General features: G+C 49.1%; 3 protein-coding genes across 3 annotated transcripts in view; 2 read left to right on the top strand and 1 right to left on the bottom strand.

Moving 5' to 3' along the window:
• The first annotated feature begins 8,562 nt into the window (after window positions 1-8,562).
• Window positions 8,563-13,641, top strand: CSUI_000186 (tetratricopeptide tpr2 repeat related). The gene has a single exon (XM_068060420.1). It carries the CDS (start codon window positions 9,312-9,314, stop codon window positions 11,937-11,939), a length of 2,628 nt encoding a protein of 875 aa, XP_067927607.1. The 5' UTR covers window positions 8,563-9,311; the 3' UTR covers window positions 11,940-13,641.
• Window positions 13,642-18,611: 4,970 nt separating this feature from the next.
• Window positions 18,612-24,469, bottom strand: CSUI_000185 (dna-directed rna polymerase ii rpb11a). The gene is made up of 4 exons (XM_068060419.1): window positions 22,796-24,469; window positions 22,102-22,191; window positions 21,122-21,215; window positions 18,612-20,585 (listed from the first exon to the last, which is right to left on the bottom strand). The coding sequence occupies exons 1-4, from the start codon at window positions 22,867-22,869 to the stop codon at window positions 20,280-20,282; spliced, it is 564 nt and encodes a 187-aa protein (XP_067927606.1). The 5' UTR covers window positions 22,870-24,469; the 3' UTR covers window positions 18,612-20,279.
• A 95-nt stretch (window positions 24,470-24,564) lies between these two features.
• Window positions 24,565-27,225, top strand: part of CSUI_000184 (concanavalin a-like lectin glucanase family protein) — a 13,318-nt gene continuing 10,657 nt past the window's right edge. The window contains exons 1-2 of the mRNA XM_068060418.1: window positions 24,565-25,829; window positions 26,369-26,473. Coding sequence (XP_067927605.1) covers window positions 25,572-25,829; window positions 26,369-26,473 — 363 coding nt within the window. The 5' untranslated portion in view covers window positions 24,565-25,571. The remainder of the gene's footprint in view (window positions 25,830-26,368; window positions 26,474-27,225) is intronic.

Genomic DNA, 27,225 nt, shown 5'->3' with positions numbered 1-27,225 from the left:
ATTGAGAGTCTTTCTCTTCTCAGGAGGTTGAGTGTGGTGGCTCGAGTGACGAGTTTTCTTTAGTGTTGAATGGATGGTGAGGAATTCTCTTTGGGTCTTTTCCTTAAGAGGAGGAGAGGGGGTAGAAGTCAGAAGAATTGCCGGAGGGGTGATCCTGTCTTGGTTTGAACGACACAGACAGCAAGGAGCATCGATATCTCCTTGCCAGAGAATGATAGGGAAAAGACGAGATGGGAAGTGTGATTGATGCAAAGCACTAAAGAGAGTTTTGACAAGTTCACTATCACGATAGGATGCTATCGACCATGCAATAAGCCAAGGAAGAGGACGATCCATTGCCGAAGCTGAAGGACTGTACCGTGGTGTCTGCATCCCGAAGAGAACTTGTGACTTCGTCCAAAAGACATTCGGAAGAACAACTGGATGGAGGAGCTAACGACAGAAACAACACTTGAAAGAGATCGGTTCAGTAGTTGAGTGAAGAAAGCCGGAGAAAAGGACAAGATAGAGAGATAGTCACGGATAAGGGCGGAGAGGTTCTCTCTGGGGCTGCATGCCCTGTTACGGTCAAGGCTTTAACCTAGGTATTCGGATGAGATATCATGGAAGGACCATAGTCCGCTGAAGAGCGAGTGGGGCAAGAGAAAGCAGGAAGGCATGATGTCACCGTTTTTAACAACTATAGAGATGTTGCTTCGGAAGCATTTCCACAAGACCTGTCGTAGCGGAAGAGTATTGTCGGCTGAATCATCGGAGATGTAGAACTCACGTTTATTTGAGTTCCCGTTGAACCTTATGACAGGGAGAGCAGCTGGTGTGTAAAACTCGTTTGCAGAAGAAAGGTATGAAGTTTTCGAGGCGGGCGTCAGATGGTGTCTCGCGGACATCGCGCAGCTAGCTGATGGCAACCTTGCTCATTCGACGTTCTTTATCAAGATACACGAATTGTGCGAGTGAGGTAAGAACACGAAAGCCATGTAGAGAAGCCGCTCCGTTCATTGTACCACACTGAAGAAGTCCTAATCATCGCGAACACTTCCGTCATGATCCCCGAAGCGTGAGTGTGGGTAGCATGTAGTAGTAGTAGTTCTAGGACCGAGACAGGCAGGCAGGGGGGGAGCGGGAGACAGTGATTGAGGGAGAAAAGAGAGAGAGAGCCGTCAAATCTCCGCAGCAGAGCCAGTTCCCCAACGGAACACCAGGCAAGAACTAAAAAGTATCCAACTGGCAAGGCAACGGATTCTGATGGTACGAGGAAATACTGAGAAAGTCGATGCTTTTGCCATAGAAGTGTGCAGTGTATGCTCGGAGACTTTTCCATTCCCAGGCCGGGAGACGGGCGTCGAGACGTCTTGACAGCTGGGGGCCCGTCGTCAGCTCCACAAAGCGCACATGCACTAAATCGAATAAGTCCCGCCTCTTATTAAACTGTGGGAGAGAAAATCCCATGTGACCTGGTTGTGAAAGTCAACACAACTCATCCGAGCCTTCTTAAGAATTGCAGTCTAGGCTTTTCCCAAGACTACAGTTTCTCTGGTGCTAAGCCTTTTCTGAAGGTTCTCCGGGTGTTTCTTTTTGATACGTGTCGTGGAGCGGCGTAGAAAAGGGGGAGAGTTGGGCACCGGGAGCTTTTTACATTGTTTCACTGACAGGCACGATAATTCTGGGCTGATTTCCGGCGATCATGTAAGCTGTTAGACGCACTGGGTCTATGGAAATGCACGGAGAGGTCGATGACAAGCATTTCTCCCGGAGGGAAAGTGGAGGCGTGACCACCTTGCGTTAATTTAACAGGGCGCTGTGTGCGAGGGTGAGAAGCAAGTTTTTGTGCAGATTTGTTTGGGGAGAACATCAGTTGCCTACTCTTGATATGGGCGTCTCCAGTAGCACGCGGAATCTTCAGAATCAACGGCGCCACCGGTGTGAGAGCCTGTGTGTTTCAGTATCGTAGCGCCCAACACGTGAGTCACAAGCGAGAGTAGTTGCGTTTCTTCTCTCTCAGTTGCGCGGGGAAGCATGAAAGACTATACAGGTGAATTCTTTTTGTACCTAGCTGGTGCAGGATGCAAAGTTTGCGGGGCGTACTGCTCTCCCAAGCACCGCCTTTGGAATTGTTTGGTCGCGTCTGGCTCTGATGCCATTGATCGGATGGCAGTCTTTTAGTTTCCTTGATATCTGCCGTTCCCAGCTTGAAGGAGTTCAGTCGCCATTGTACTTCTCTTGCCAGTCAGTAGTGGTCGCACGGTAAGGGGGAAGCGTCTTACCCATGCTGTACACCTGGAGCTTCAACGTGAACTAGTAGCAGGGACTATCCCTTCTCGTGTGAACACTGTAGGCGTGAGATAACCTCCCGCTGTCTTCGATGATGAATCTGGCGCCGCGCAGCGCTGCGCACTCCGAGAGTCTGGTTCCTAACCCCTCCCAGGTTCGGCTTGGATGGGGAAGGAAAGCTAGTACTCGCTGACGAGTGGCGAATGTCATCCTTGCCCTGAAGAAGGCATTGCGTGCTTATGGTGACTTCTTAATTTCAAACTATAACTGTCTCGTCTTTTCGCGGATGCTGTAGATTCTATCCAAGCGGAAGTCGGAACACATCCTTACTGTAAGTAGCTTCAGAGATAGTACTCGTTGAGCTCCGCAGTGCAGTCCGAAGTAACCCGTACCCTGTGCTCGGCAGCAAAGCCGGGGAGCGAGATTGGCATTCTGATGCGAATCGCTGCCTTCTTTCTACCCAGCTCCGTGCCTCGTGCAGATGTGGCGACACCTCTAGGCATGCAACCGGGACCCGGGGCACCAAACAAATGACCTCGGGATGCTACTGACATTTCACGTGGAAAGCAATCCTCTGAGGAATCTGCGGGCAGTTTACAACTGTCATCCTCCAGCCACGTGTAAAATCCGCCCAAGTTCTCTTGACCGAGAGCTAACGATCAGGGAGTTGCCCTACTTGTTCCTTTCATCACACCCTAATCTGAACACGCTGAGAAGCCCAGTCACGCTGGGTCGAAGGTGAGACTCCTTTACTGAGTGGCGATTCGACAAGGGGCCCAGTCATTCGAAGAGTAGAAGGAAGAGGGACCTCCCCGCGCACATGTGTGCAGGCCAGACTAGTGAATGTCGACGTGGTCAGCACGCCCTCACACGACTAAAGAAAGCTACGTCAGACATTTGGTTTTGCTTGCGCGACTACCGTGGGTTGAAATCTCTTTCTACGAGTGAGCACCTGGCCTCCAGTTCCGAATGAACTGAATTGAACCGTGGGCCAATGCGTCTGAGAGCCGGCCCCAAAGTGGCGGCAACGTCGGCGCTGCCTTGGAAAGAAAGAGGATCCTGTCTTGAAAATGTGCCGTATCTTTTCCGCTCTGGCCTGGTGTTTGCAAGGAGGGTGAAGCGAAAACGACGCGGAGAAGACTCTGTGCACCGGAAACCGCTAAGCAAAGGCACTAACGTGCGAGAACGAAGCTGCCATTCTTCCGTCAGATGGTTTGTTCGCTAGAGATACTGCAGAAGACGACAAAGCCAGATGTCGTCTGAGATAAAAGTAAATGGCACTCTGCGCGGTGTACGTTAGATGTGAGTAGGTCAGACACCGCTCCGCAGCCAGGGGCTCGAGCATTCTAGCCTCGATCTCGAGACAACTACTGTCTCATATTTGTCGTTTTCTTGTTTGTCGGTTTTTTTCCGTGCTGCGTGTCAATCGGCTACGATATCGTTGTTCATGTGGACCACCGCGGCTTCGTCTGTTTTGTAAAGCATTGGTAGGCTGTAAACCTCCAGTGCCTGTCCGCGATGTAGGTGAAGTGAAAGTTTATCGGTACACAATGAGATTCAGTGCTTTTTCGCATACCTCGACTTCGTTGCTCAGTCGCTCATCTGCAGGCGCGATGCTGAGTGTTGCTTTCTTTATTCTGGGGCTTCTTTGTAGTCGTGATGCCCTGTGCTGTCATGGGGCCGTTCTAGTCCCGAAGGAGCTTCGGGACGGAATCGTACTGCGAGACGGGAACCTAGTGCATTCTTTCCCGCTCACATACTCCACGTCAGGAGAAAGTCCTCTCGTCGTATCGCAGAGTCCTGCGATGTATTCCCAGTTTGCCCCCGTGTCAGCTGACTTAGTCCGCTCCACTACTGACGGTGGAGCGCAATACGGAGGGACCTTCAGTGCCCTGCTGCAGGAAGCGGATTTGCCAGAGAGCCTTTTCCTTGACCCGCCGTCCCAAAAGACGACGCCGCCGGCCGACGGAAGGCCGGGTGGAGGCTTTTCCTTCTTATTTGAACCAGCGGAGGGTGTGACAGGCGCGGTGGTCCCGCGTTATCATGCGCCCCCGGAGAGCAGTTGGCAGCGACCGACCTCATCTCTCGAGGAGTACGGGGCTTCCTATGGGAATGCAGGTGTTTTGGGAAGTCTCCTTTCTTCTAGTCCTCTCCTTTCGAGCGTTGCCTCTCGCATGCCATGGCTGCGTCGTCAAATAGCGGGGTCCGGCGGACCAAGCACTCCACAAGGTCTCGATGACCCAGCAGATCAACAAGCTGCGAAATTGCCGGAGAATGTCCTCTCTGCAGAGTTGCCTGCTGAATTGAAACTGCATGTCGACAGTCAGTCAGAGGAGTTACCAACTCTCGTTCAAGTGTTGACGTCAACACTTCTGCATCGCGTACCGCCGCGGCTTCGACCTTTCGAGGGGCCCAATCAACCGAGTGTCAACCTTGAAGACGATGAGTCCGTAGCTGAGCAAATACTGCCCATGTTCTTCCAGGCACTGCCGATCCCTGCTCCACACGAAGCCGTGAGTGAAATGAATGACACTCCAGTCTCGCCACTTCCAGCGCGGCTCGTGAAAGCTGTCCTCGGTGTCCTCACGGGTGGATTACCTGGACGCATCGTTGATCAAGTCGTCCACGGCGCCGCGATTGGGACGGCCAGTATGGCCGCGGATGAACGGACACACAGAGCTGACACGTCTCTTCAGTCCACCCCAAGTACGGGCTCGTTTACATCTGGGTTTGTCCCCAATGCCGTAAGGAAAGCAGTCCTGAGCCGGGTCGGTCACCTGCCTGGAGAGCTGCTGAGTAGAGTAAGCCGCGTTGCCACCCTTCCCATGTTTCAACGCTCACCTTCCCTTATACAACAGGCTGGCAACATTATTTCTCTCATCAGGCCCGATTCCGGACAGGACTTCATGATTACTGTAGACGGGCAGCCTCATCAGTTGCCAGCAAGATCTGCTCCGCCACTCGACCACCTTGTGCCCGTTTCACCTGGTGGCAACGCGGCCGCCTTCAATTCACAGGCACAACAACCCCTGCACTCCGATACCGCCGGCCGCCCGCCGGTGCCGTCTTCGACCGAGTTTCTCCAGCCGGAGTTTGTAGCGTTTCCAGCATCACTTGCAGGGCCCAAGCATGGGATGCCCCATCTCCAAGCACGTGAAGTCGACCTCGATAATTCTTCTAGTTCAGTTGAAATGCAGGAGACCACTCAAAAAGGGACTTCCAAAGAGCGCAGCGGGCGAACCAAGCAGCAGGAACGAAGTCCTGAAAGACACCGCAAAAAAAAGAGCACAGCGAAAAAAACTGGAGCGGAAAGATCGGAGCCGAGCCATTCCCAGCCGTACGAGCTGCCAAGCACGGAAGTGCCGTCTGCAAAGAATGAAACTGTTGCCTGGCTACAGGGAGGACGCGGCGGGTCTAGCAGTCCAGATGATTCTTCATCTAAGGCAGTGAATCGGTCTGGTGCAGGAGGGAAAAGGAAAAAGAAGGAGCCGCCGACGGCGAGACGAGACGACGGGGCTGTGACAGGCGTCAAGTCGAATAGTCTGAGTCAGTTTGCTCCGGAGCAATACTCTCTTGACCTCCCCACGGTTGAGAGAGATCCAGTAGGCAGCAGCGAGGAACCGCCTAGGAGAGAGGATGACTTAGACGCGAAAGGCCAAGACCAGAGGTGGTCACCACCTCCAATGGAGGGTGTGCCCGAAGAGCAAGCTCCCGAGGAAGGGGAGGGGGAGGCACCTGAAGAAGAGGACTCACCTGAGAAGGAGCAAGAAGAGAACCTACGTAAGAAAGAGGAAGGGGACTTACCTGAGAAGGAGGAAGAAGAGGACCTACGTAAGAAAGAGGAAGGGGACTTACCCGAGGAGGAAGAAGAGGACCTACGTGAGAAAGAGGAAGGGGACTTACCTGAGGAGGAGGAGGAAGAAGGGGAGTTACCTAAGGAGGAGGAGGAAGAAGGGGACTTACCTGAGGAGGAGGGGGAAGAAGGGGACTTACCTAAGGAGGAGGATGAAGAAGGGGACTTACCTGAGGAGGAGGAGGAAGAAGAAGGGGACCTCCCGGAGAGAGAGGATGAAGATCTGCCTGAGGATGATGAAGAAGACCTTCCTGAGGAGGATGAAGAGGACTTGCCTGAGGAGGAGGAGGAAGAGGATTTACCTGAGGAAGAGGAAGAGGACGGACCGCCAGACGATCATGACGATCCGTCAGATTCTCCGCAGGACGATGCGGATGATGACGATGACGACTATTTACTGCCGAACATATCACAGCTGATTTTCAAGTTCTTCCCATTGCCGGCGTGGTTGAAGCTTAATCCCAATGACGTGCCCGCGTTCGACTGGAAACGTGTATTCACAGACTTCTTTCCAGCTATCGACCAAACCAACAGACTCAAGGAACTGGCGGATGAAGTAATTTACAATGAATACTGTAACAGAGAGGTCCTTGAAGCTGAGCCACCCGCTGACAGTCCGTTTGACTTTTCCGATGATATGTTCCTCGAAGACGACCTGGATGACTTGCCAGACTACGACCCAGAGTTACTTTTTCCACCCGTTGACATCCGAGATGACTTCGACAAATGTGTGGGATTTTACAAAAACCGCACCCAGGACTACATTGAAGAGTATAAGCAACAGTGTGACAACATTTGGTCTGACTCGAAGGCACCCGGAGGGGAGAGACTAAGACCCCTGACGATTGATGACGTGACTGCCTGCTTCCTCAGGAAATATGACGTGGGCCGACGCTGGTTCAACGAGCTCTTTTACCAACCTTGGTTTCATCTCGTCAATAATACATCCTACCTGGCCCTTGCCGTGGAGACTGCAATGACGGAATTCAAGTATGACACATGGCTTTTCCCGGCGGCATACGCTGCCGCTAACTTCGGCTTCTGGCGTCCTTGCATCGAACAGTCAAACTGCTTTGAAGGTGAGCAGTGCCTTGCTGCGCTGCCAGCAATTTACGGCTTTGTCCTAAATTTCTGTCAGAAAACAACGGACTCCATGCTCCGAGATCCTATCACTGGGGAGCGGCTAGAAGAACGCTTTGGAGACCTTACTATAGACCGGACGAGCCGAAGCAAAGAGCTGTTCGCCAAGCTGGTGCAGGGGCATAAAACAGGCTGAGCCGTTGCCTAGGCTTGCGCTCCCCTGCTGGGTAGTCGCTTTCGAGATAACTAGTTTGAGCTCTCTGAGGAAGCCGCAGAGTTTTCGACGCGGGACTCAACAGTCCAGTCCGAGGCATTTTCTCCCTTTTTCAGCCCCCGAGAACTACATGAGATAGGAAGGACCAACTGCCCCCCGAAGAAGAGCGAGTACAGCTCAGTCAGGCGATTGCAGGGGTCTACACCGCCGCAGTCGTTAGTTGATAGGTTGCAACAATACAAAGCGCCCTGTTGGTGGCCAGTGACTGTCCGCTCACACCTCTTCTAGGAGACGTGAGCTTGGGCACGTACTGTTTGTCGTTTCAGCAAGATCCTGGGATCAGAAAAACAGTACATTGAACCTATCTGTGTATTTTCCCATTTCGGTTAAAAGAGCCAAGGGCACCGTTCCGAACACGTGCTCAACGAATACCGCCGCAAAATGTATTCAGGGAACCCAACTCCCGCGAAGCAGCCTGTGTCATCTGTCATCTTTCGATTTTCATCTGCGGGGCGCTTTGTCACGACTCTGTCAAAGAAGTGGATGATTTCCAGCTTCGTATTGTCTGTGTTGCATCTCGAATGCGTGCTTGGCCTACGGCGGATATATGAACCTAAACAGGGAAGTAATAATCGGAATTCTGCTGGCTGGGACGACAGCGTCTGCCTGTTTTCAAAAATAGCCGAGAGCAAACGCGCAAGTGCAGTCGCTGTAGGTGTTGTTGTTGGTCATGCAAGATGGCACCTGAGAAACTGGATGTTTGAGGAAGCTTCGCTTCTCCCGGTGTCCCTGGACGGGTATGGCGGCTAATTTTGACGTGGTCGCTGGTACGACCGCTGGCAGGTCTGAGCCGCATTCCGACCGGGTCATAGCTTACCGAGTAGCACAAAGCTGGCTTGTTTTCCCTCAATGCAGTTCGCAGGGCACGGAACAGATCGTGTGATGCGACGACGCGCCAAACTCGGAGCAACTGCACCTGTTGTAATGTGTATAGTGAGCGGGTGGGACTATGGGAGCAAGGGCACGGCATTCGGCAAAAGGGAGGCTAGCATGGGGAGTCGTTTACGGGTGAGGGAGAGGTCTCGTCACTTTCCGACTGCGCGCTGCTTGCTGCGTTGTTTTGCCGAAAAGTGTAGTCCCAGATCTTCAATATGGTCTTTAATTCGTCGTTGCAGGTAAACAGCGTGTAGTACTGCGCGCCCTTAGGAGTTTTCAATCACCACTACAGCAGCCCACGGGTCGTTTTTTTTTGTGGAGCGTTGTAGGCTTATTGGGACCGACAGGGCCTCGCGGTCGCCAGCGCCCCCGGGGATGCCGGCTCCTCTGGCATGTCATTTTCTTGTGCCGTTGTACCATGGTGGTCTCGAGAGCTGTGTCTGGCCTGAGCAAGTATCTGTGTTCCTCTTTGTTCCTCCCTGTATTCTCCTGGCACGCCCTTTTTCCATCGTTGGTTCGGAAGGAAGTCCGGACATCAGCCTGAGTCGCCGTTCGGGCTGATGTTGCCGGTCTTGTTCCCTCGCCTTACGACTATTGCAGCTATCACCACTACTACCAGCGAGAGTATAGCCAGTGGTAGTGCTACAGACTGAAGGTGCGGCGGTATCGCACACATGCAAAGAAATCCCGTGCCTTTCCTTTCCCTTTTTTTTCCGTTTCTGGATTTCGTTTGATTGAAAAGTCTTCTTGCCAACTCCGTTCTGTCAATAGCCCGTGCAAACAAGTTACTGATCTCGGCCACCCCGGGGGAGGAGACTCCCGGCGGACTCGCGTCGCCAGCCGTTACTGGACGAAGGACGGGAAGCTCCAGAAACTCCGATTACATGTGGTGGCCCGGCTCGACATTCAGTAAACACGCGCAGGCGTCCTTCGTCTTTCCGTCTGCCTTTTCTCGTAATGAGTTCGCCTAGCCTTGAAACAGAAACAGATGACGGGCCCCCGGGGCTTGCAGGCCTCCGTCATGGCGGAGCGACTTTTCGGTTGTGTAGGCGGGGAAGGGCTCTCCTCGTCGGAAGTCATCCCGAAAACGGTAAATTAGGAGTAACTACTTCCTTTTTCCAACGCCGACAGATCGTCGTTCTTAGTATGGTAGCTGCTATTGTCTTTGTTAGTTTTGTTGAAGCCATTCGTCCCGACGGGGGGGCCGCAAACAAAGGTGGTGACGCGGGAAAGACTGCGCAGTCGCAGAATGACACAGACGCCGACAACGAGAGATTTTCAAAGAATGAACTAAAGCTGAGGCTAATGGAGCTACTGACGAATAGGCTGGGGTTGCGGTGGCGCCGAGACTGGATGCCGTTCCTTGATGCGAACGAAGGGAAATCCTTGGAGGTACGACAAGTTCTCCTGGCAACAGTGACCCGCCAGCTGGAAGAGACAATTGAAGCCACTACGGCGGATTACCCTTCTATTATGAGCAAGAAGAGTGTTCTCTATTGGCTGGAGCAAACGAGGCGGCTATTCGAATTCACATTTCGGTCTAGATTACATATGGAAAAGAGAAATCTCAGGCCTGTTGGTCCCCTTGCTCATATTGTTCGGGGTGAGCCAGATGAATTAGCGAACTACGACAGGTGGCCTCCTTTGGAGGAGGAAGCAGATGAAGAGGGAAGCAAAGAGGCCGGCACTGAAGATGAAGAAGAAAAGAATCATGAAGAAGAGTCGGGGAATGGGGCGGGTGGCGGGGATGGGAAGTTGTCCGATCAAATGGTTCATGACGGCGACAATGATGGTGGAAATGCTTCATCCGAGAGTGGTCGAAACACATCCGAAGGATCCCAACAAGATGACAATGAAAATACGCGTGAAGATGAGACCGGACATGGTCTCCGTCTACGAAGGAGTGATCATGCTCTTGCAGACGGTAAAGACAGCATCAAAGGCCAGCACACTCTCAGCATTGATGGGCAGCAGCTCCTCAACAGACAATCGGTCGAGTCAGATAGACGTCAACAGCAGGAGAGATCCATCGTTGACGATGATTACGACGATGACAACTCTTCCTCTAAACGGGGGACATCGTCTCGAGAACGAGGACAGCAGCACAGAGACTACGGCTCCATCCTCCTTGTCGATCAGGTTGCTCACGACGGCGCCAGTGATATCTTCAACAACCAACGCAAACCCGTCAAACAGACAGACCGGTATTTCCTGGATGAGGAGGAGGATGACCATACCAACCTTATGTTTGAACGGAAAGACTCCAAGGAACGACATCACACATCTAGACGGAATATGGGGCAAGATGATGAAAATGCTTATGATGGACGCAGCCCCTCAACGACGAAAGAACGCGGCAGGGCAGAGGCCGGTGTGGGAAGACAGCACACCCTGGAAAAATACATGGATGGGGAAGACGACGATGAGCGACAAGCTGCGTCGGGAAAGAAGGGCCGACAGAGGCATAAGTATGCTGACGAGGAGGATGATGATGGTATGGAGAAACAGCAGGCGTTGAGGAGACAGTCCAGCAGCGCACAGGCTAGGGGAAGACAGCAGAAACAGAGAAAGTACATCGACGAGGAAGATGATGATAGTAGAGACCAGCAGATTTGGCGACGGCCAAAGTCACAGGCGGGCAGAATACAGCAGAACCAGAGAAAGTATGAAGATGACGAGGAGGATGATGATGATGATATAGAGGAGCAGGCGTCGTTGAGACAATTTAAACCATGGGGACGGCATTACCAGCACCAGCAACGACCGAGGAAGAAGTCTCTGTATGATGACGATGACCATTTTGAAGATGATATGGAGCAACACATGTCGGCGAGAAAGCCGAACAGGGCGGAGACTGGGGGTAGACAGCAGCAACACCAGAGAAAGTACATCGACGAGGAAGAGGATAGTAGAGAGCAGCACCCCGCGAGAGGGCCAAAGGCCGGGGGAAGACAGCAAGACCAGAGAAGCAAGTATATCGATGATGAGGATGATGCGGACGACCGGACAGTGGGATTGTCGAGACAATCTAAAGGACAACGAGGCCGACAGCACAAGCAGCAGCAGCAGCAAGAACGACCGGGGAAGAAGTCTTTGTATGATGACGATGCCAATGAGCAGCAGGTGTTTTCGTCCACCAGAAGGCTGAAAAAGACAGGGGCCGGAGGTAGACAGCAGCAACAGCAGAGAAAGTACATTGATGACGATGATGATAGTAGAGAGCCGCACGTCTCTAGACTTCACAAAAGAACAACAACGGGCGGAAGCAGACAGCAGTCACAGAAGAAGAAGTTTCTCGATGACGAGGATGATCGGTCATCTAGCCGTGGCAAGACAGCGACTGGTAGACAGCAGCAACTGAAGCACAGGTTCTTCAGTGACGAGGATGACGATGATGAACTTCTGAGACGCTCCCGATCAAAAGCGGGACAGCAACGACAAAAGCAGAAAAACTCTGCAGAGGATTATGATGGGGATGATGATAGGAGACGGCGGCATGACCGAGGTGACAATCTAGAGAGTCAAGCTGACGAGGAAGATGATCAAGATGGGGAAGATGATTTTGAAGACGATGAGTTGAATTGAGAAGAAGGATCAACAATGTTAATCAATCCAGTAATTTTCATAAGAGACCTTGTAGAGGGTCTACTTTTTTCTCGGTGACTCTTAAGTTTGAGCTTCTCTTTCCATTATCAGCATCTAGAGAGAGGAAAGGCGTATTAGTTTTATGAGAGCGGGGGTCTGTGAACTTGGTAAAACTAAGACAGATCGATAGGAAGAAGAAGAAGAAAAGATAGGCTGACGATTGCTATGTGTGCCTGCTTCTTTGTCTTTGAGGATGGATGATAGAGATGTCATTCATACCATTATTTTTCTTAGGTAACAACTCCACAGAGGGCTATTATCAAACTCGCTTCGGAGATGAAGTTCTTATCTGCCTATGTATGTACCGAGCTCTCTCTGTTGAGATCGTACGAGGAAGCGAGACGAAGGGTATTGACAAGAACAATGTGATGGCCGTGTACTTACAGTCTTTTCAAGTGTTTTCCTTCGTCCCCCTCCCCCCCGTTCGCCGCTCTTATACCTCATTTCTGTCTCCATGAAAAGATTGTCTTTACCACATCGCACGCCCACATCCCCCGCATCGTCACCACATCACCCTGCTGGCGATAAGAGGGCGCTACAGAGAAGAAACATTCATACATGTATACATATATATGTTGTAGCCGAATGGCTGAGTGCCGCGCGCTTCGTCCTTCTCCCTGACTGCCCCTTGGCGCGCCTCACCTCATGGGGGCCTGTTGGCCTTGTTTGTTTGTTTGCTGCCTTGTCTTTACACTTCTTGTTTGCCGCGGTAGGCATATCGATCTGTCTGTCTACCTATCTGTATGTTGTGAAGAAGACAGACTGACCGATGATGTTGCTGCCTGAGGGATATCGGTCCCATTTATCTCACGCCGGTCATCTAATCCGTCTCGCGTTCTTCTTTTTCGAAGTCATGTCTGTTGGGTTGTCCAAGCCATTTTTGTCTTGAACCATGAAAAGGGAGACGAGACAAAGGGAGGGACATCCATCATTCAGTGTCAAGTAACTGCCAAAGGTAGTAGAAAGAAAATGATGAAGTTCTGATGTGCTCGGTGGTAGAAGGAGAATGGCGATGACGCAGTCGTCAACTGACAAGCAGGATGAACTCTCGCAGCTAGCCAGAAGGAAGGAAGGAAGGGAGGAGAAAAGACGGAAGGAGAGAGGACACAAAAGACATCAGCGCGGCCCATCATCTACTTTCTTCCACGGAGTTGGTGGTAGGTAGCGTGCAAGCGACGACAGCTCATGGATTTGAGAGAGTACAGCTGGATGTCTTTCGAGTAGTCTCATTTCAAGTTCCTTCGTCGTCTTTTTTCTCATTCAACTTCTTCATGTGATTTTTCAAGCTAGAGGGACAGAGAGAAAGGATGTAGAGGAGAGGAAAGTGGTCCCTGTCTGTCTATATGTGCGCAGGGAATGTGTACCCACCACCTACGTATCTATCCCACGGAGATGATTAAAAAACCAAAAAGAATCATGGCAAAACGCGGAAGACAGATAGAGGGACAACGAGAAGATCAAGAGAAGTGTCATTTGCTTATATTCGTATAGAATTGTTTGTCCCAGCGTGAGAAGAACAGCCCAGCAGACGAGTGCAAAAAGAGCGAGCAGGCAAAGAGTCTGGGTATCATTGCTGCTGCTCTGGTTCGCTTTCTTTCCATGTGTGTGTTTGCTCGGGTGACTGGTTGGCGAATGTGAGGCTCAAGTGATTGATTGATGCGTTGGTAATGCTGACAAAGAATTTCGCGTTTCCAAATCTGTCTTTCTAGAGAAAAACATTCAATTCGAAGGTCTAAGCAAATTTCTCCTTATGGTGGTAGGCCCTGATCATCGATCATCATCGTGATGATGAAGGAACGGCAGTATCAGAAAGCTTAACACCTCATCTTCAATAACTCGCTACTTGCCAGTGACCGGGAACGAAGACCCGCGTTGCCTCCGGGCTTAAGATGAGTGTTGAAAAGCAAAGCTGATGGCCATCCACTCATAGAGATGCAGTCTCCGCCAATTTGTTCTCCCGTGCAGTCGCCGGTACTACCCTCGCCCCTGCGGCGGTCCACTGCTTGATGGGCGGGACGGCTGTCTTAACGCTCTCTCTACCTGCATGTATTCCGGCCTTCACCAGAACGGGAAATGCGAGTCCTTCCACTGACCTCTCGGCATCGAAGCTCGTCAGCATCACAGACAGCCTCGAGATTTTATCTTCCGCACGAGTTTGGCCCAGGAGTGGCGCACTCTTGTCCGTGTGGTGAAACTGTCGGGATACGTGCGTGGGCTTCAGTGAGAGCAGTGCGCTCCTTCCGCTCTCATCTCGACTACAGGTAAGACTGGGACTTTCATAAGAGGATATGAGGCAGCGAGAGGCTAGAAGTGACACTGGCACAAGTTACAGCATCAAGAGAGTGAGGGGACAGGTCAGAAGTGTTCCTGTGCGGAGCTCACGGCATAGCGTGCGCGAGGACCAAGGGCGTGTCCTCGGGAGCGAGTGCGGCTGATACCAAGTGAACAACCAGCTGGTGAAAATGCAAAAGCCAAAGTTCACGGAAGAGGCGCAATATTTTAGGCCGGTCAGCGAGAAGGGGGCGTAGGATCGAGTGAGGCAGCGAGGAGAGCACGGGCTCGACTAGCGAGCAGCGTGAAGGCCGACGCCTAAAGATCCGTGTATAACTTATATGACAAGCTCAGTTCACAACTTCGTACGATAACCGACTGGACAAGCAACGTAGAACACCGTAGCAACGGCAGAAGCCAGACCTGCATAACCCGGGGCCTCGAGGCCCGGCTTGTCGAACCGCAGGGAGGCCACACGGTCCATCGCAAGACCTGGAATTTCTTAGTAGGAATCTAGCAGGCTTAGGCTCTCAGAAATCTGAGTAGCTGCCAAGAACGCACGTATCGCAACAGCCTCCGTAAGCACACCTACTCAGTCGGCCAACGGTATCTGGCGCCTCTTATAGTACTATTGAATTGGTTCCATTCTTGATCACAGTACAATAGTTTAACCACTTAAGCTCTCGTAAGTGACTCTCGTTCACTAGTACAACAATCTACATTCTGAACGCCCACAGGAAAAGCAGTATCAACAGGTTGTGTAGTCACTGACGTTACGGCAGAGAAGTATGCAGCTCAGGGGACAGCTCTTCAGCACCCCGCTCGACCCTAGGCGAATGAATACGCTTCTTTTCTAGTGCATGTGTCTCGGCATGACCGCGACAGCTAGAGGCGCCTAATCTCGTCTGCACTTAAGAAATGAATTGAGATCTGACTCGGTGCAGTCGCTTGCGCGAACAGCGGTGTATTCCCGGAGGGAACTGGATACCTCCGTGGGTTAGTCGGGCGGAGGCCACGCGGTCCAGACCGAAGGCCCAACTGCAGATCACCCTTGAAGTCAGAGAGGGATGGGTCGAGCAGTCGACCAAGGCTTTATTGTCAACTGAGAATCTAATTGCTCGGGACAGGGAGCCGAAACAGAAGGAATGGCGGGTTAGAACTCTTCGGTTAGAAGCCGTCGCAAAGAGAGGTGAAATTTACTCGAAGAGCGATTGGCTGATGTCTCAGTTGGGCGAGTTCCTCGCGATACCACCAGCAAGTACGGCGCGCGTCAACCCAAGTGAACCTGGGAAGCAGTTTCGCTGGACGGTTGAGCGAACCCTGCAAGATCGTTAGTCAAAGGGGGCTAACTCCAGAGCCATTGAGCGGGTACGCTCCGTAAGTTCTAGCACGAGAATGTTCGTCTTTGGTGGTCCTTAACACATTTGAAGGGACGCTGTTGCTGGAGCGGCAGAGGCGCCAATGCTGTAGACGAAGTTCTCCCAGCTCCGGCAGTGTGCGAGAAGAGCGATCCCGCGGCGGAGGGCAGACGATGTGCAAGCCGCGGCGCTTGAAGAAACTGTTGGTGGTTTGACACGGAAACACGAATGGCACACTCCCGGATAACAGGTCGAAAAAGTACAAGACGTAGGATGTGCACATGGCAGACCCCCGAAGAGAGAGCGGTCGAGAAGGGCGGAACGGACCCTCGAGAGAGCACCCAAGCATAAGAGGTAGAAGCAAGATGGGTGAGAGACCGACACACCTGACTGCAGAGTGAATAAACATGTATATCATATGTATTCATCTACTCTACATATAGTGCCTCGTATTTTTCCAAGGACCGAGAACTTGGCCGCTCGCATCCCTGCACTTGGTATTCATTTAGTCATCGCATTGTTGTACCGCGCTCTGTTCAATCCTAAGATGGGAGCGCAGGTGCGAACGTGGGAAGTTCTAGATCAGAGGACGCCACGGCTTCAAAACCGTGCAGCCCCACATCCACCCGGGCGAGCTGCAGGGCTGACCGGGCTGAGGCGTCCCTCATTCAGCACGATAGTACCTTTTCCGGGACATTTCCTTTGCTAGCTCGATTCCCAGGTGCGAACGGCGTTCGATGCCCAGTATGCTTGTAAATAATTTTTCTAAACTAATCTATTTTCGTTGTTGGAGAGCAGCTGTATGACTGCGAGAACGTTGTCGGCCCCAGTCGGAGCTGCACCTGCCTTACGGAGCAACTGTGCGATGTAGTCCCATTGATTTGGAGTTGTCGAATTCTTGGTCTCTGAAACTAGGTACACAGCTCTCATTTCTTTATGATTATTGTATGCTAGAGGGTACACTTGATCAAATAGCGGTACAAACCTGTAACCAAAGGACTCCTAAACCTAAACTGAGGAGTCAAGAAGGTACGGACCGTACAAGGATTATTACTGATAGAAGAATATACATGTGGAACAAGTAATTCTGTAACATTGAAATGAAATAAACAAAGCTCAGTGTAAGTCAGTCCGTGCAACAGATTAGTTTTCCCGGGCAAGCTGGCTACTGACCGACAGCCCTTGATCCGCCGAGAGCCACCCCTATTCCCCTGCTAGAGGTCAGTTCTAACCGAGCCTGCGACCTACGTTCTGGTATTCTCCGAGAGAAAAGGCAAGCGTTCGTTTGAGTAAACTAAGTGTGCTGTCGCCGCAGCCGCTATGGTAACACTTCGCTTCGGTCCGCCGGTGCTCTGAACGGCTACAGCGGGCAGGTCCGAGGAAGATGGGGTCGTGGGTGGCGTCGGTGCACTGGACGATGCGTGCGTCGTGTCCGACTTACTCATCCACGAGTGCGTGGGGAATTCTAAGGTAGTACTGACTGTGTTCTTGGAGAACTTCCCTTCGCCCACGCTCCGGCCACGTGAGCGAAAGTGGAGAATTACAGAACTGGAAGCGCTCGTGCGCGGTACGCTTGGGAACTCTCCGCTATGGAAGAAGACTCAGCATTGGTCCACACAATTCAATGGACATGAGATCCGCTCGACTGTGAAGGATCGATTCCGTCCGTCTCGGGAACGCGACCAGCCCCAACCGAAGTGCAGCTAATTAGGTGGACCGCCCTGCGGATCTAGCCCCCTTTCCTTAGAGCTGCAGAATTTTTCTTTGGCCCTGGGTACTTAAGCATAGTTAACAGGAGCTGGAGTTGCACGTTGTTTTCCTCAGGCAAGCTCACTGGGGACCGATAACCGTTTGTCGCTCCGCCCGGACTCAACACCGCTTCCCTTTTAGAGGGCCCTGCGGGCCTACGTTCTGATGTTGTCCGGGAGTAAGCGGAAGCGTTCCTTTTTGTAAGCTAGGGTGTCCTCACTTTCTTTCAGTATTGTTGTCTTGAATAAGAGTGAAGGGAAGCCATTGTTCCTTTCCCGTGAGCCCCTTCTTTTCCGTCAATCTGCCAGGACTTGGGCACCCGTTCGCCCGCCCGACAACCTTATCACGCCGGCCGCTTATGGGAATCTTGAAGCGGTCTCTTGAAGAGTAGAGCATCTGAAGCTTTCGTGTCTCCTCGGAAGGATTCTTCAGCACGCTTTCTTTATTTAGTCGCTCTCATGATTTGCCCCAGAGGTGCATCAGCAGCCCGTTGACGAGCGCAGGCATCTACGCTATCTATGTTGAGTCCTCGATCGCCTGCCGGCCTCCGACACTCGGACAATGAAGAAAGAGTGTCCGCTTTTCAATAAAGCGGCCGGTCATTTTGCTTTAGCGAGTGTCGTGACCCGACAGAAGGCATAGTTTCTGTAGCGACAGTGCCAGCACCTTAGAACGACAGAGAAGACAATCCTGTTTCTGCTTCTGCACAGTCTTGCTTTTACTCTTACTCGAGGGAAGAACTGGCTCGCCTCTCCCCTGGCTGAAGGGCCTTGGGAAAGCCATGAATAGAATTTTTCTTCACACGAGATGTGTGTACGAATTGCAGCGGCGGAGAACCGACCGGAACGTCTGTGTGGTTTTTCTCGGGTTTCAAGAGAATAGCCGCTGGCAGGAAAACCAGGCCAAGTAGGTTTGCGAACAGAATAACCTGAGTGTAAAGCTGATTAGAAAATGGACGGAAGGCGAAACTCAGATCGAACGAACGACAGCAGCCAGCAGTCATGCTTTTCGGGCAGGATTTCGGTAGGTGAAGACGTGTAGGGCAAACTAACGAAAAGAGAAACAAAACTAGGACGGACGGACACTTGGTGAGATTGTGCGAGCGATTGAAGACTAAGTGGAGAGAAGAGAAAAAAGGAGTTGTTCCCTTTTGTCTCTGAGGTGTCTGATCCCGATCCAGGATGAAGAGCTCTACGGTAACACGAGGACTAGGAACCCACCACTACAGGATACGAGGGAGAAGTTGAAATGAAGAGAACCTCAGTTAAATTCGCTCAAGAGACGCCGTACAGTCACAAAAAAATAACAGACGCACCGTACCTAGTCAGTCCTTCATCGCCGGGAGTCACACAAAAGAGACAGTCCCTAGTAACCACTGGGGCCCAAGCGGAACAACTGCATGGTCTCGTCCCTTCGTAGGCCCTTGTAATATTACCATGCAGAGCAACGAGAGTCAACCCTACCCTTACAGAATTTGCGGCTAACTCCAAGAAACCCTCCCTTTTCACGGTGGCGTCGGGTCAAACAAAGAGGAAGCTGTGACTCATAATTTCCGAGATATACTTGCTTAGTCCAAGTGGATCGAACATCAAGGTGTGATAAGACAAACCGCCGTCAGAACGATCTTGTAGTCGTCGCGTATGAAGGGAGGTTTGTACTTAACAAGGTTAGGAGTGGTATGTCACTGTTGAATTCATGGAGGGACAGGCATGCCCTTTTGATTTCGCTCACTATTCTTTCGTGCTAAACAACTCCCCGGCAAGCAAATATTGGGTCTTCTTCCAGTATTGAAAAACTACCGCATGCTTGGACGAAGGAGGTGACTCCCCGAGAGTACTCTCTTCAGAACTTCCGTTCACAACACTAACTTCCCGGCTGAACATCTCTTTAGAACACACGCTTTCTTTCTCTCCCAGTAGAGACATAGTCCTAGATAGAAGATTGTCACGTGGATTAGAATTCTCAGCTAACAAGACCCAACTTTCTTCTCTAAAATGAAATGCCGATAGAGAACGGGAAGCAAACACCAAATTTCCACCGACGGTGATTGCAAAACCGGCTATCAACTTCATCTTATGAAAGACGACTCAAGGACTATGCTAGCCTAGCGGAAGCTTGTTGATCAATCGTGACAGGTTCTCTATTTCTTTCTCCTCAAAACCTCAGCAGGCGTGTAGATCAAACAGAAGAAGCATCCAGTCTTTGTCAAGAGCGTCACCTTCTTCGATAGAATTGTAACCTCTCTCCTTAGTCTTGCACGCCACGTAGAAGCACAGAATACCACGTATGAGTGTACGGACACTGGAACATTTACTCGAAGATGCAAAAAGAAAGAGAAAGAGATAGCTCTCCTGTTGAGACCAGGAGTAGAGTTCCGAACTAGGAAAGATTGGAAATAAAGAGGAGTTGAAGAAAACGCAACCTTCAGCAGTGCACTTAGTTTGTTCGTATCTGTCATCCAGGGTGTACGTACGCACACCCGGAAAGAAACGGAAGAAGAAAGAACGCTTGCGACGGGTCTTTCTTCTCAGACAACGTAACAAAGGTTTATCTGCTTAACACCTACTACATCAAACACTTCTAGTCCATGACTGAAGTAAAAACTCTACCATGTCTTCTCTCTCTCTCTACATGTACGTGCGCCGCCCCGTCTCCATACACATACATCCCCCCGCAGGCATATACATATCTCTGTATACCTCTTTCTTTCTGTACAGAGGTTCCTGGAAGTATGAAGGACACCACTGAAAAGGCCAGTAGTATATATGCGCATGCAGTACGATATCACTCTGCATTTGTTTGATCACCCTCAGCCAAGATGTATATATATAAATGTATACGACATACATCTCTCTGCTTTTTCTTTCTTTCTTTCTTTCCGAATATGTAAAACAGGATCCTCTCAATGTAAAGACGACGACGCTAATGAAGAATAAGACTGGGAACCGATCCTTCCAGAACCACTTACACTCCCTGCCCCTCCTCGAGATGACGAGACGCCTTCAACATCGACATCATCGTCGTCATCGATATGACCTATCGATTCAAATCCTTTATGAGGTGTATCTACACCTCCACCATGGTAAAACTCTCCCTCTGTCTGGACAACCGGCGCAGCTCCAGCAGCGACCTTGAATCTCGCTTTTAGAAGAGACAAAGCTGCTTTACGTTTGCGTAAAGATTCGAGCACAACAGAAAACGGACTGCCCTATACAAAAGAAGAGGAAAGAAATGTATGCATGCATGGAAAGCATGGAATCTAAACAACGCAAGAAAGCTTCTGATGTCTCTTACTTTCGCTCACTCGCACCTCACAAAACACACAACAGACCTACAGAGTTCTAGATACTCATACGCTTCTATCTATCTATCTATCTTTGATATACCTCCCTGTACAGAGTTACATAGCCGGGGTTCACATACATAGATTGATATACAGAGCTATACCCGTATAGACACGAGTCAAGAAATTCTCAAGTGGGAAATTTGAAGAGCAGCTAAGATAGCTTCCTTCCTCAGTGAGAAAACAGGCATCTCCAAAACACTCTCCGACCAACTATTCCCTATACCCTCAGCTCTCTTTTCTTCACCCACACACGCATGCACATCGACACTCCGCACATAACCATATATATATATACATATATATATACATACATACAAATACATACATAGATATAGATATACGTATAAAGATGCAAGTAGAGATACATGAATGTAAAGGAATGGTCTATGTTGACATACCCCGACGGTTTGTATACGGAGCTCAATTTTAGGTTCGAGTGGATGAGGCTGACGAAGGCCGACAAATTTCACACGCGGATCTAGCAGAAGATCGCTAGGAAAATAAGCAAAGGGAAAGAAGAGAACAGAGATTTTTATGTAGACACCTATAGACCGGATAGAACATGTTGAGAAGGTCTAAAAGAAACGTAGACAGTGTGGAGCACACAAAGTCTATATCAAAAGGTATAGATGCTAAAGACTCGCCTCACTCTGTCTCACTTGAGGAGCACGCAGGAAGTTCACGCGTACCTCACGTAGATGAATGACAGCATGCTGACATATACCGATGTAGATCGATACAGCATTTTCTATACATGGGTATCTATCTATCTATACATACATACAGACATGGACTCTACAGTGAGATATATGTATGCCTATAGTGATACTTACAGGTAAGTGAGTTATATGCCCTACGGACAAGCGTGTCACAAGAGATCGTCTGTAGAAACAAACACTATCTATCTTTAATCTATCTATCTCTCTATCATTAATCTATCTATCTTTCATTAATCTATCTAGCTATCTTTAATCTATCTATCTATCTATCTATCTATCTAAACTAGGCTGCAAAGACAATCCATCGGCCGCGTACACACACAGACAAACAAGAGACACACGAAGCTTGGGGACAGACGGCAGATAGAAGGAGGAAGCATAGAAGAGATGGGGAATACGGAAGGTGAAGACAGATGAACTGTTGAGAGATTTATTCACAGCGAACTGAGTTAGAATAGAGAAGAGAACATTTCGCGACCCATGGCGAAATAAAGAAAGGCAGAAGAAGATGGATGAAGACAGGAGGAATGAGAGATGATCGGAAAGCAAGATGACTCCAGCCGAGGAAAGAAAGACCAGGTATCTTGACTTATCATGGATAAGAGATCTTCAGTCGTAGAGACAGGACCTTGCTAAGAAACCATGTAGAGCAGGCTTACTTTCTTAGGATATAGCCAACTGTATAGTCTTCGAGATGAAATACAAATGTACCGCAGAGAGGAAATCTTGAGTCAGGAACCCATTCAACTCTATGAAAAGAGGAGAGAAGAAAATGCAAAAGAAGAAGAAACAACACCGGAGAGAGAAAGATCAGCTGACCTAACTTATGGTCAATCTATCCACCGCCCGGCTTAGACCATTCACACACATCACATGGGACATTCCAGGTCTTTCACTTCTTTCCTTCACATAAATGCAGCTCGATCAAGCCGGCACAAACGTGTACATACCAAGATCTATGAAATATACAGATATAAAAAGAAAGAGAAAGAGATTGATAGAATTGCATACGAATAGGTATACAAGGATATAGCTATGTGCCTACGGGTGGACTCTGTGTGTAAGCCGGGCATAGAGAGAGAGAGAGAGGACACGACCACACTCAGAGACAGTGGCTATCGCAAATGATCGAGGCACCTGTGTATGTACACCGGATCAGGAACAGGAATCCGAGATGAAGAAGACGAGGAAGGAATGAAAGAAAAACGAGACAGGCAGCTCAAAAGAAAAAAAAGGGCAAGCGGCCATTGCAATCTTCTTGCTGAACGAGATAGAGCTCATGATTCCTGAGCGAAGATCAATGTAGATCTATCTATATAATTGTAGTTGGTGTACATACACCCGAGGTCTTACTTGTGTACACCTGGAGGAAGTTGAGAGACTTCAGCCGCATCAAGGCGGTTGACCATAGTCGATTGTTTCGGCATTTTGGAGAAGAAGGAAAAAACAAAAGCAAAAGGCTGTAGAAGATTGAATTCTCTTTCTATCGAAGACCCGTCCTGTCCAGTCTCTTACGATGCCTTCACGTTTCTCAATGAAAGAAATTCCTTCACTCCTCTTCTTCTTCTCCGCAGCAGGCTTGTCTTTTCAACAGTCTCCGCCAAATGCTCGAGAGACCGAGCAAGGGATGAAGACGAAAAGAATCAACGACGGCCTCCTCCTCCTCCTCTCCTCTCTCTCGTGTCTATATTCCTACTACCTTTCTTGAGAGCTTCACATAGATACAGAGTGAAGAGATACGCTGGTTTGCTTGTAGAAATCTCCTTTCTGTGAAGGAAATTTCAAGATTTCCTAGAAAGAGGAGAAGGAAGAAAGAGATCAAGGCTATCTATAGCAAAATGTCTGGATCATGTGAATTGCCTCACGTTCTACGTATGGAAAGGCTTACTTTACGTAGAGAGAGAGAAAGATTATTCCCTCCTATATACATACATACATGCATATTCATACATATATACATACATGCCGCTCTGTACACCTGAGTCTAGATGCATCTATATGAAGAGCTAGGTACGCAAAGAGACTAGATATGTCCGGAGACAGGGCTCCACCATCTTCAGAGCGAGAACAGAGAGGAAGGAGAAAGACAGAAAGAGACAGATCAAAGAAAATAGACAAAGAGATAACAAGAGAAACGAACGTCTGGATCCAGTGGTCGCGCGAGATTGTTCCGGAAGAAAAACGCCGAAATGAAAAGAGTCCTGAGAGAAGTTTAACGAAGGAGGAGAGGTGTGAGAAGCAGAGGAAGAAAGACTGTCGGCGAGGAGGTATCTGTTCCTCCTATTTCCCCCACGTTGTCAGAACCCGGCTTTGACAAAGATCCAATCGCAGTGTATGTACACCAGAAGTAGACTCACACCTGTAGAGAGAAGATTCCGCGGTGTTAGTCAGAAGACAAGAACGGAAAGAAGAGAGATAGGAGGATACGAAATATGAAACAGTCTTGAAGAAAGTAAGGTATACGAAACAGACAAGAGAGGGATTTGTCCTCTTTCTCCCCTTGGAGAGGAACAAAAAGGATGCGAAGAATTACAGATAAACGTCGTCTGCTCTTCTCTCTGTCTCTAACGCAAGATTTCGCACACCGAGAAGGAGAAATACTAAAGAGACGCCTCTACAATAGCTAGTGTATATACAGATGGATATACATGTATCGAAGAAAAAAGAAAAGACTTTCTCTCTCTTCTTGTCACTCTAAATGTCCGTCCGAAATCTGCGCGAAAGGACGCGAAGCTCACTTTTTGGTGTCTCAACACGACTCTATTGCTGCCTTCTCGTTCTTCTAGCAGAAGAGCTGCGAAGAAAAGAGAGAAGAGACTACGAGGGAAACCTTTCTTCTATCAGAGCGAGACGGAGACAGGGCGAGACCAAGGGTGTACGATAGAGATGGAGAAAATGACAAGGAAGAAGAAGAGCAAACGAGAGCGAAATGAAAGAACGGAAAGTCTCTCCAGTTGACCAGCATGAGTTGCGTCCAAGTGTCAGATGAAGAAAGAAGAGTTTGTTTCTTTCCCGCCGTTGTTGCATGCAGCAGAAGCAGAAGGAAGGATCAAAAAGAAGAGAAAAGAAGGTTCAAGAGGAAGACGAAACAAGTAAGGCGTGATGGATCAATCCATCGATCGATTCTCCGCTTTGCTTGTTTCTATCAGGAAAGAAATCTCAGGGGCGAGAGTTCACGTAGAGAGACGTGCAAGTAAAGCAAGAGACCTTCTGATGGTGTGTCTATTCTTCTTTCTTTTCGTTTCTTAACAAGCTGTAAGGTGAAGAAGAAGAGATCAAGAGGGGGAGAACAAGGAGAAGAAGATTGAAGTGATAGCACTCAGGATCTTCTTTCTCTTCTTTCTTTTCTTCACCTCTCAATCTTCCCGAGCATTTCTTTCGTAGACTTCTTTCTTCAATCCTGGAGGACAGATCTCCTTTTCTCCTCTTTCTTCTTCCTCTTCCCGTTTCTTTCTCTGTCTTACCTGTCACCTTTTCACAGGACCGTTTCGTCTTTTGATCTCTTTCCTGTACACGAAGATTCTCGTCACTTTTTTACTTCAGTCTTTCTTCATCGTTGTCTCTCTTTCTCTTGTTGAGAAGAAAAGCAGTCCGTTGCCTTGTATCTCCTGTAGGCAGAGAGTAACTGTTCTCTTCGTCGTCCCTGCCAGCTCGACTCTCTCTCTGTTCTTCTCTTCTTTCTTTCACTCTTCTCTTTCTTCTTCATACCTCTTTTTTCTCCGTCTCTTCTTTCTTTCCTTCTTCCCCTCTTTCTTTCGCTTTTCCTCAGGACCTTCTCATCGATCCATCTGTTCTCTCTTTTCTTGCCAAGGAGACAGCCTTGAGTAGATAGAGCTCTCTTTAGGTCTTTTCTACAGATAGTACAAAAGATATAGAAGAGCTAGCCAGCCCCATCCAAGGAGAAAGAGAGAGAAGCTTATTCTTGAATCTTTCTTCTTAGCGACCTTCTTCTTGCGAGGATCATATCTATTGAGTTAGACCACTTCGAAGAGAAACTCTCTCTCTGTGTCTTTTTTGTTCATCTCTTTTCTCTCTTGATTCGCATTTCTCTCTCGACGTTCTTTCCACGTATTCTTCATCGCTGCTTTTCCCCCAGGAGGCCGAGGACGTCTGTAGAATTGAGAGAGCTATGGAAGAGGCGCAGCGACAGCAAGCCGCTCGACATATGAATCTTGGTCTAGGGACCGCGGGAGGGGGGGAAGAAGAAGAAGAAGGAGAGACAGGGAGAAAGAAGGGCTCTTCTTCTTCTCCGCTTGTTAATCTGTATCAATCGCCGCAGCTTCGTTTCTCAGATCATGTTGAGAGAGCCTCAGTGATAGGCCTCTCTTCACGTGCCGATCATATAGCCGCTATAGACATCGTCACTGCATGCGCAAGTATTCCCAGGGTACGTCTTCTATCCTCACCCACTTCATGCATATCCCATCAGACATATATAAACATACACTTATTAGTCACATAATAAGGAGATTAAAGGTAGATAGATCGATACATTAAAGATAGATAGCTGGATCAAAGATAGATAGATAGATAGATAGATTAAAGATAGATAGATTATGTACAGGTACATTCATATGGATCTGCATATATCAATCCTTTCATAGATTTTTGCATGTATATACATGTACATGTGGCTGGATTGAGTGTATTTCTTCCTACATAAAGATGACAGGTCGTTTTGACCATGCAATATGTAAGACTGTGAAAGTAGTAGCTGCTCTCTGTATTATATCCCCCTATATCCCTTTCTCCCTATCTCTCTCTCTATCTATCAATCTATCTGTCTATAGGGCCTCCGTCTTTTCTTCTCCGTATCATCTTACTCCTGTGTCGTTGTTTCTATGAGCTTGGAGAAAGAGAGAAAGAGAGAGATGGGTGTATTTGTTTATCGTCTGCGGTGTATGTACACTGATGTGTGTTTGACAGGCTCTTGCAGCCTTTGAGAGGCTCACTCTCGCCCATGACTTTCCTCTTTTCACTAAAAACGAATCGATACAATTCCTTGACAAACGTGGATTTGCTACTAGTGAGGTAAGCTCGTATGCTTCTCTCTACATAGATTTTCGATAAAGACTTCTCCCTTCGAGATCTCTCAGTCTTTCTCTTTCTCTCTCCTTCTTCTTCCTCTCCTTTCTGTTATATATTCTATAGACCTTCTTGACTAGGATCAGTCTCTGCATGGGGCTCACTTGAGTCAAACCCTCGCATCCATCCAATTCCCGTGCATGCATACGTGCATGTACGGATAGATGGATATATATATATATATATGTCTACGTATTTATACATCTAGATATGTGTGCTATGGGTACCCTCTCGTCCTTCTCTCTGTGCGTCTGTCTGTATATATCTACACAGAGAGGGAGTGCTTATAGACAGGTGTATATACATACACATCCATATATATACGTATGTGATCTAAGTGTCTGCGTGTATATTGTCGTGCGTGTCTCTGTGTGGAGCTGCGAGAGAAAGAAAGAAAGAAAGAAAAGTAACTCTTTCTCGTCAGTGGGAGAAAACAGCTCTTTGATGCCGTCTCTTAGGTAAAAGATTCACAGAGAGACTTAGCTACTTTCCTATTACACTCCCCGTGCATGCAATACTCCTTCTCTCCACGAGTCGTATTTGTACGTATACCCACATTCATGTATAAATGTATTATGGCTGGTAGACAGAGGCAGAGACGTCGTACATAATTATAGTCCTACAGGTATACAAGAATAGATAGATAGATAGATTAAAGGTAGATAGATAGATTAAAGATAGATGGATAGATGAAAGAT

Source organism: Cystoisospora suis (assembly GCF_002600585.1).
Source record: "Cystoisospora suis strain Wien I chromosome Unknown contig_82, whole genome shotgun sequence".
In the NCBI taxonomy this organism is placed as follows: Eukaryota; Apicomplexa; class Conoidasida; order Eucoccidiorida; family Sarcocystidae; genus Cystoisospora; species Cystoisospora suis.
Note: the sequence above shows the minus strand (reverse complement) of the source record. Positions and strands in the feature narration are given on the sequence as shown.

What these genes read in the sequence shown, in the direction of transcription:
- CSUI_000186 (XM_068060420.1), top strand. Translation starts at nt 9,312, where the DNA reads ATGAGTTCGCCTAGCCTTGAAACAGAAACAGATGACGGGCCCCCGGGG.
- CSUI_000185 (XM_068060419.1), bottom strand. Translation starts at nt 22,869, where the DNA reads ATGCCGAAACAATCGACTATGGTCAACCGCCTTGATGCGGCTGAAGTC. An exon ending in CTTCCTCCAGGTGTACACAA is followed by an intron (nt 22,192 to 22,795) that starts GTAAGACCTCGG and finishes CTCTTTTCATAG; the next exon opens with AGTTGAATGGGTTCCTGACT. An exon ending in GTTGGCTATATCCTAAGAAA is followed by an intron (nt 21,216 to 22,101) that starts GTAAGCCTGCTC and finishes TTATTTTCCTAG; the next exon opens with CGATCTTCTGCTAGATCCGC.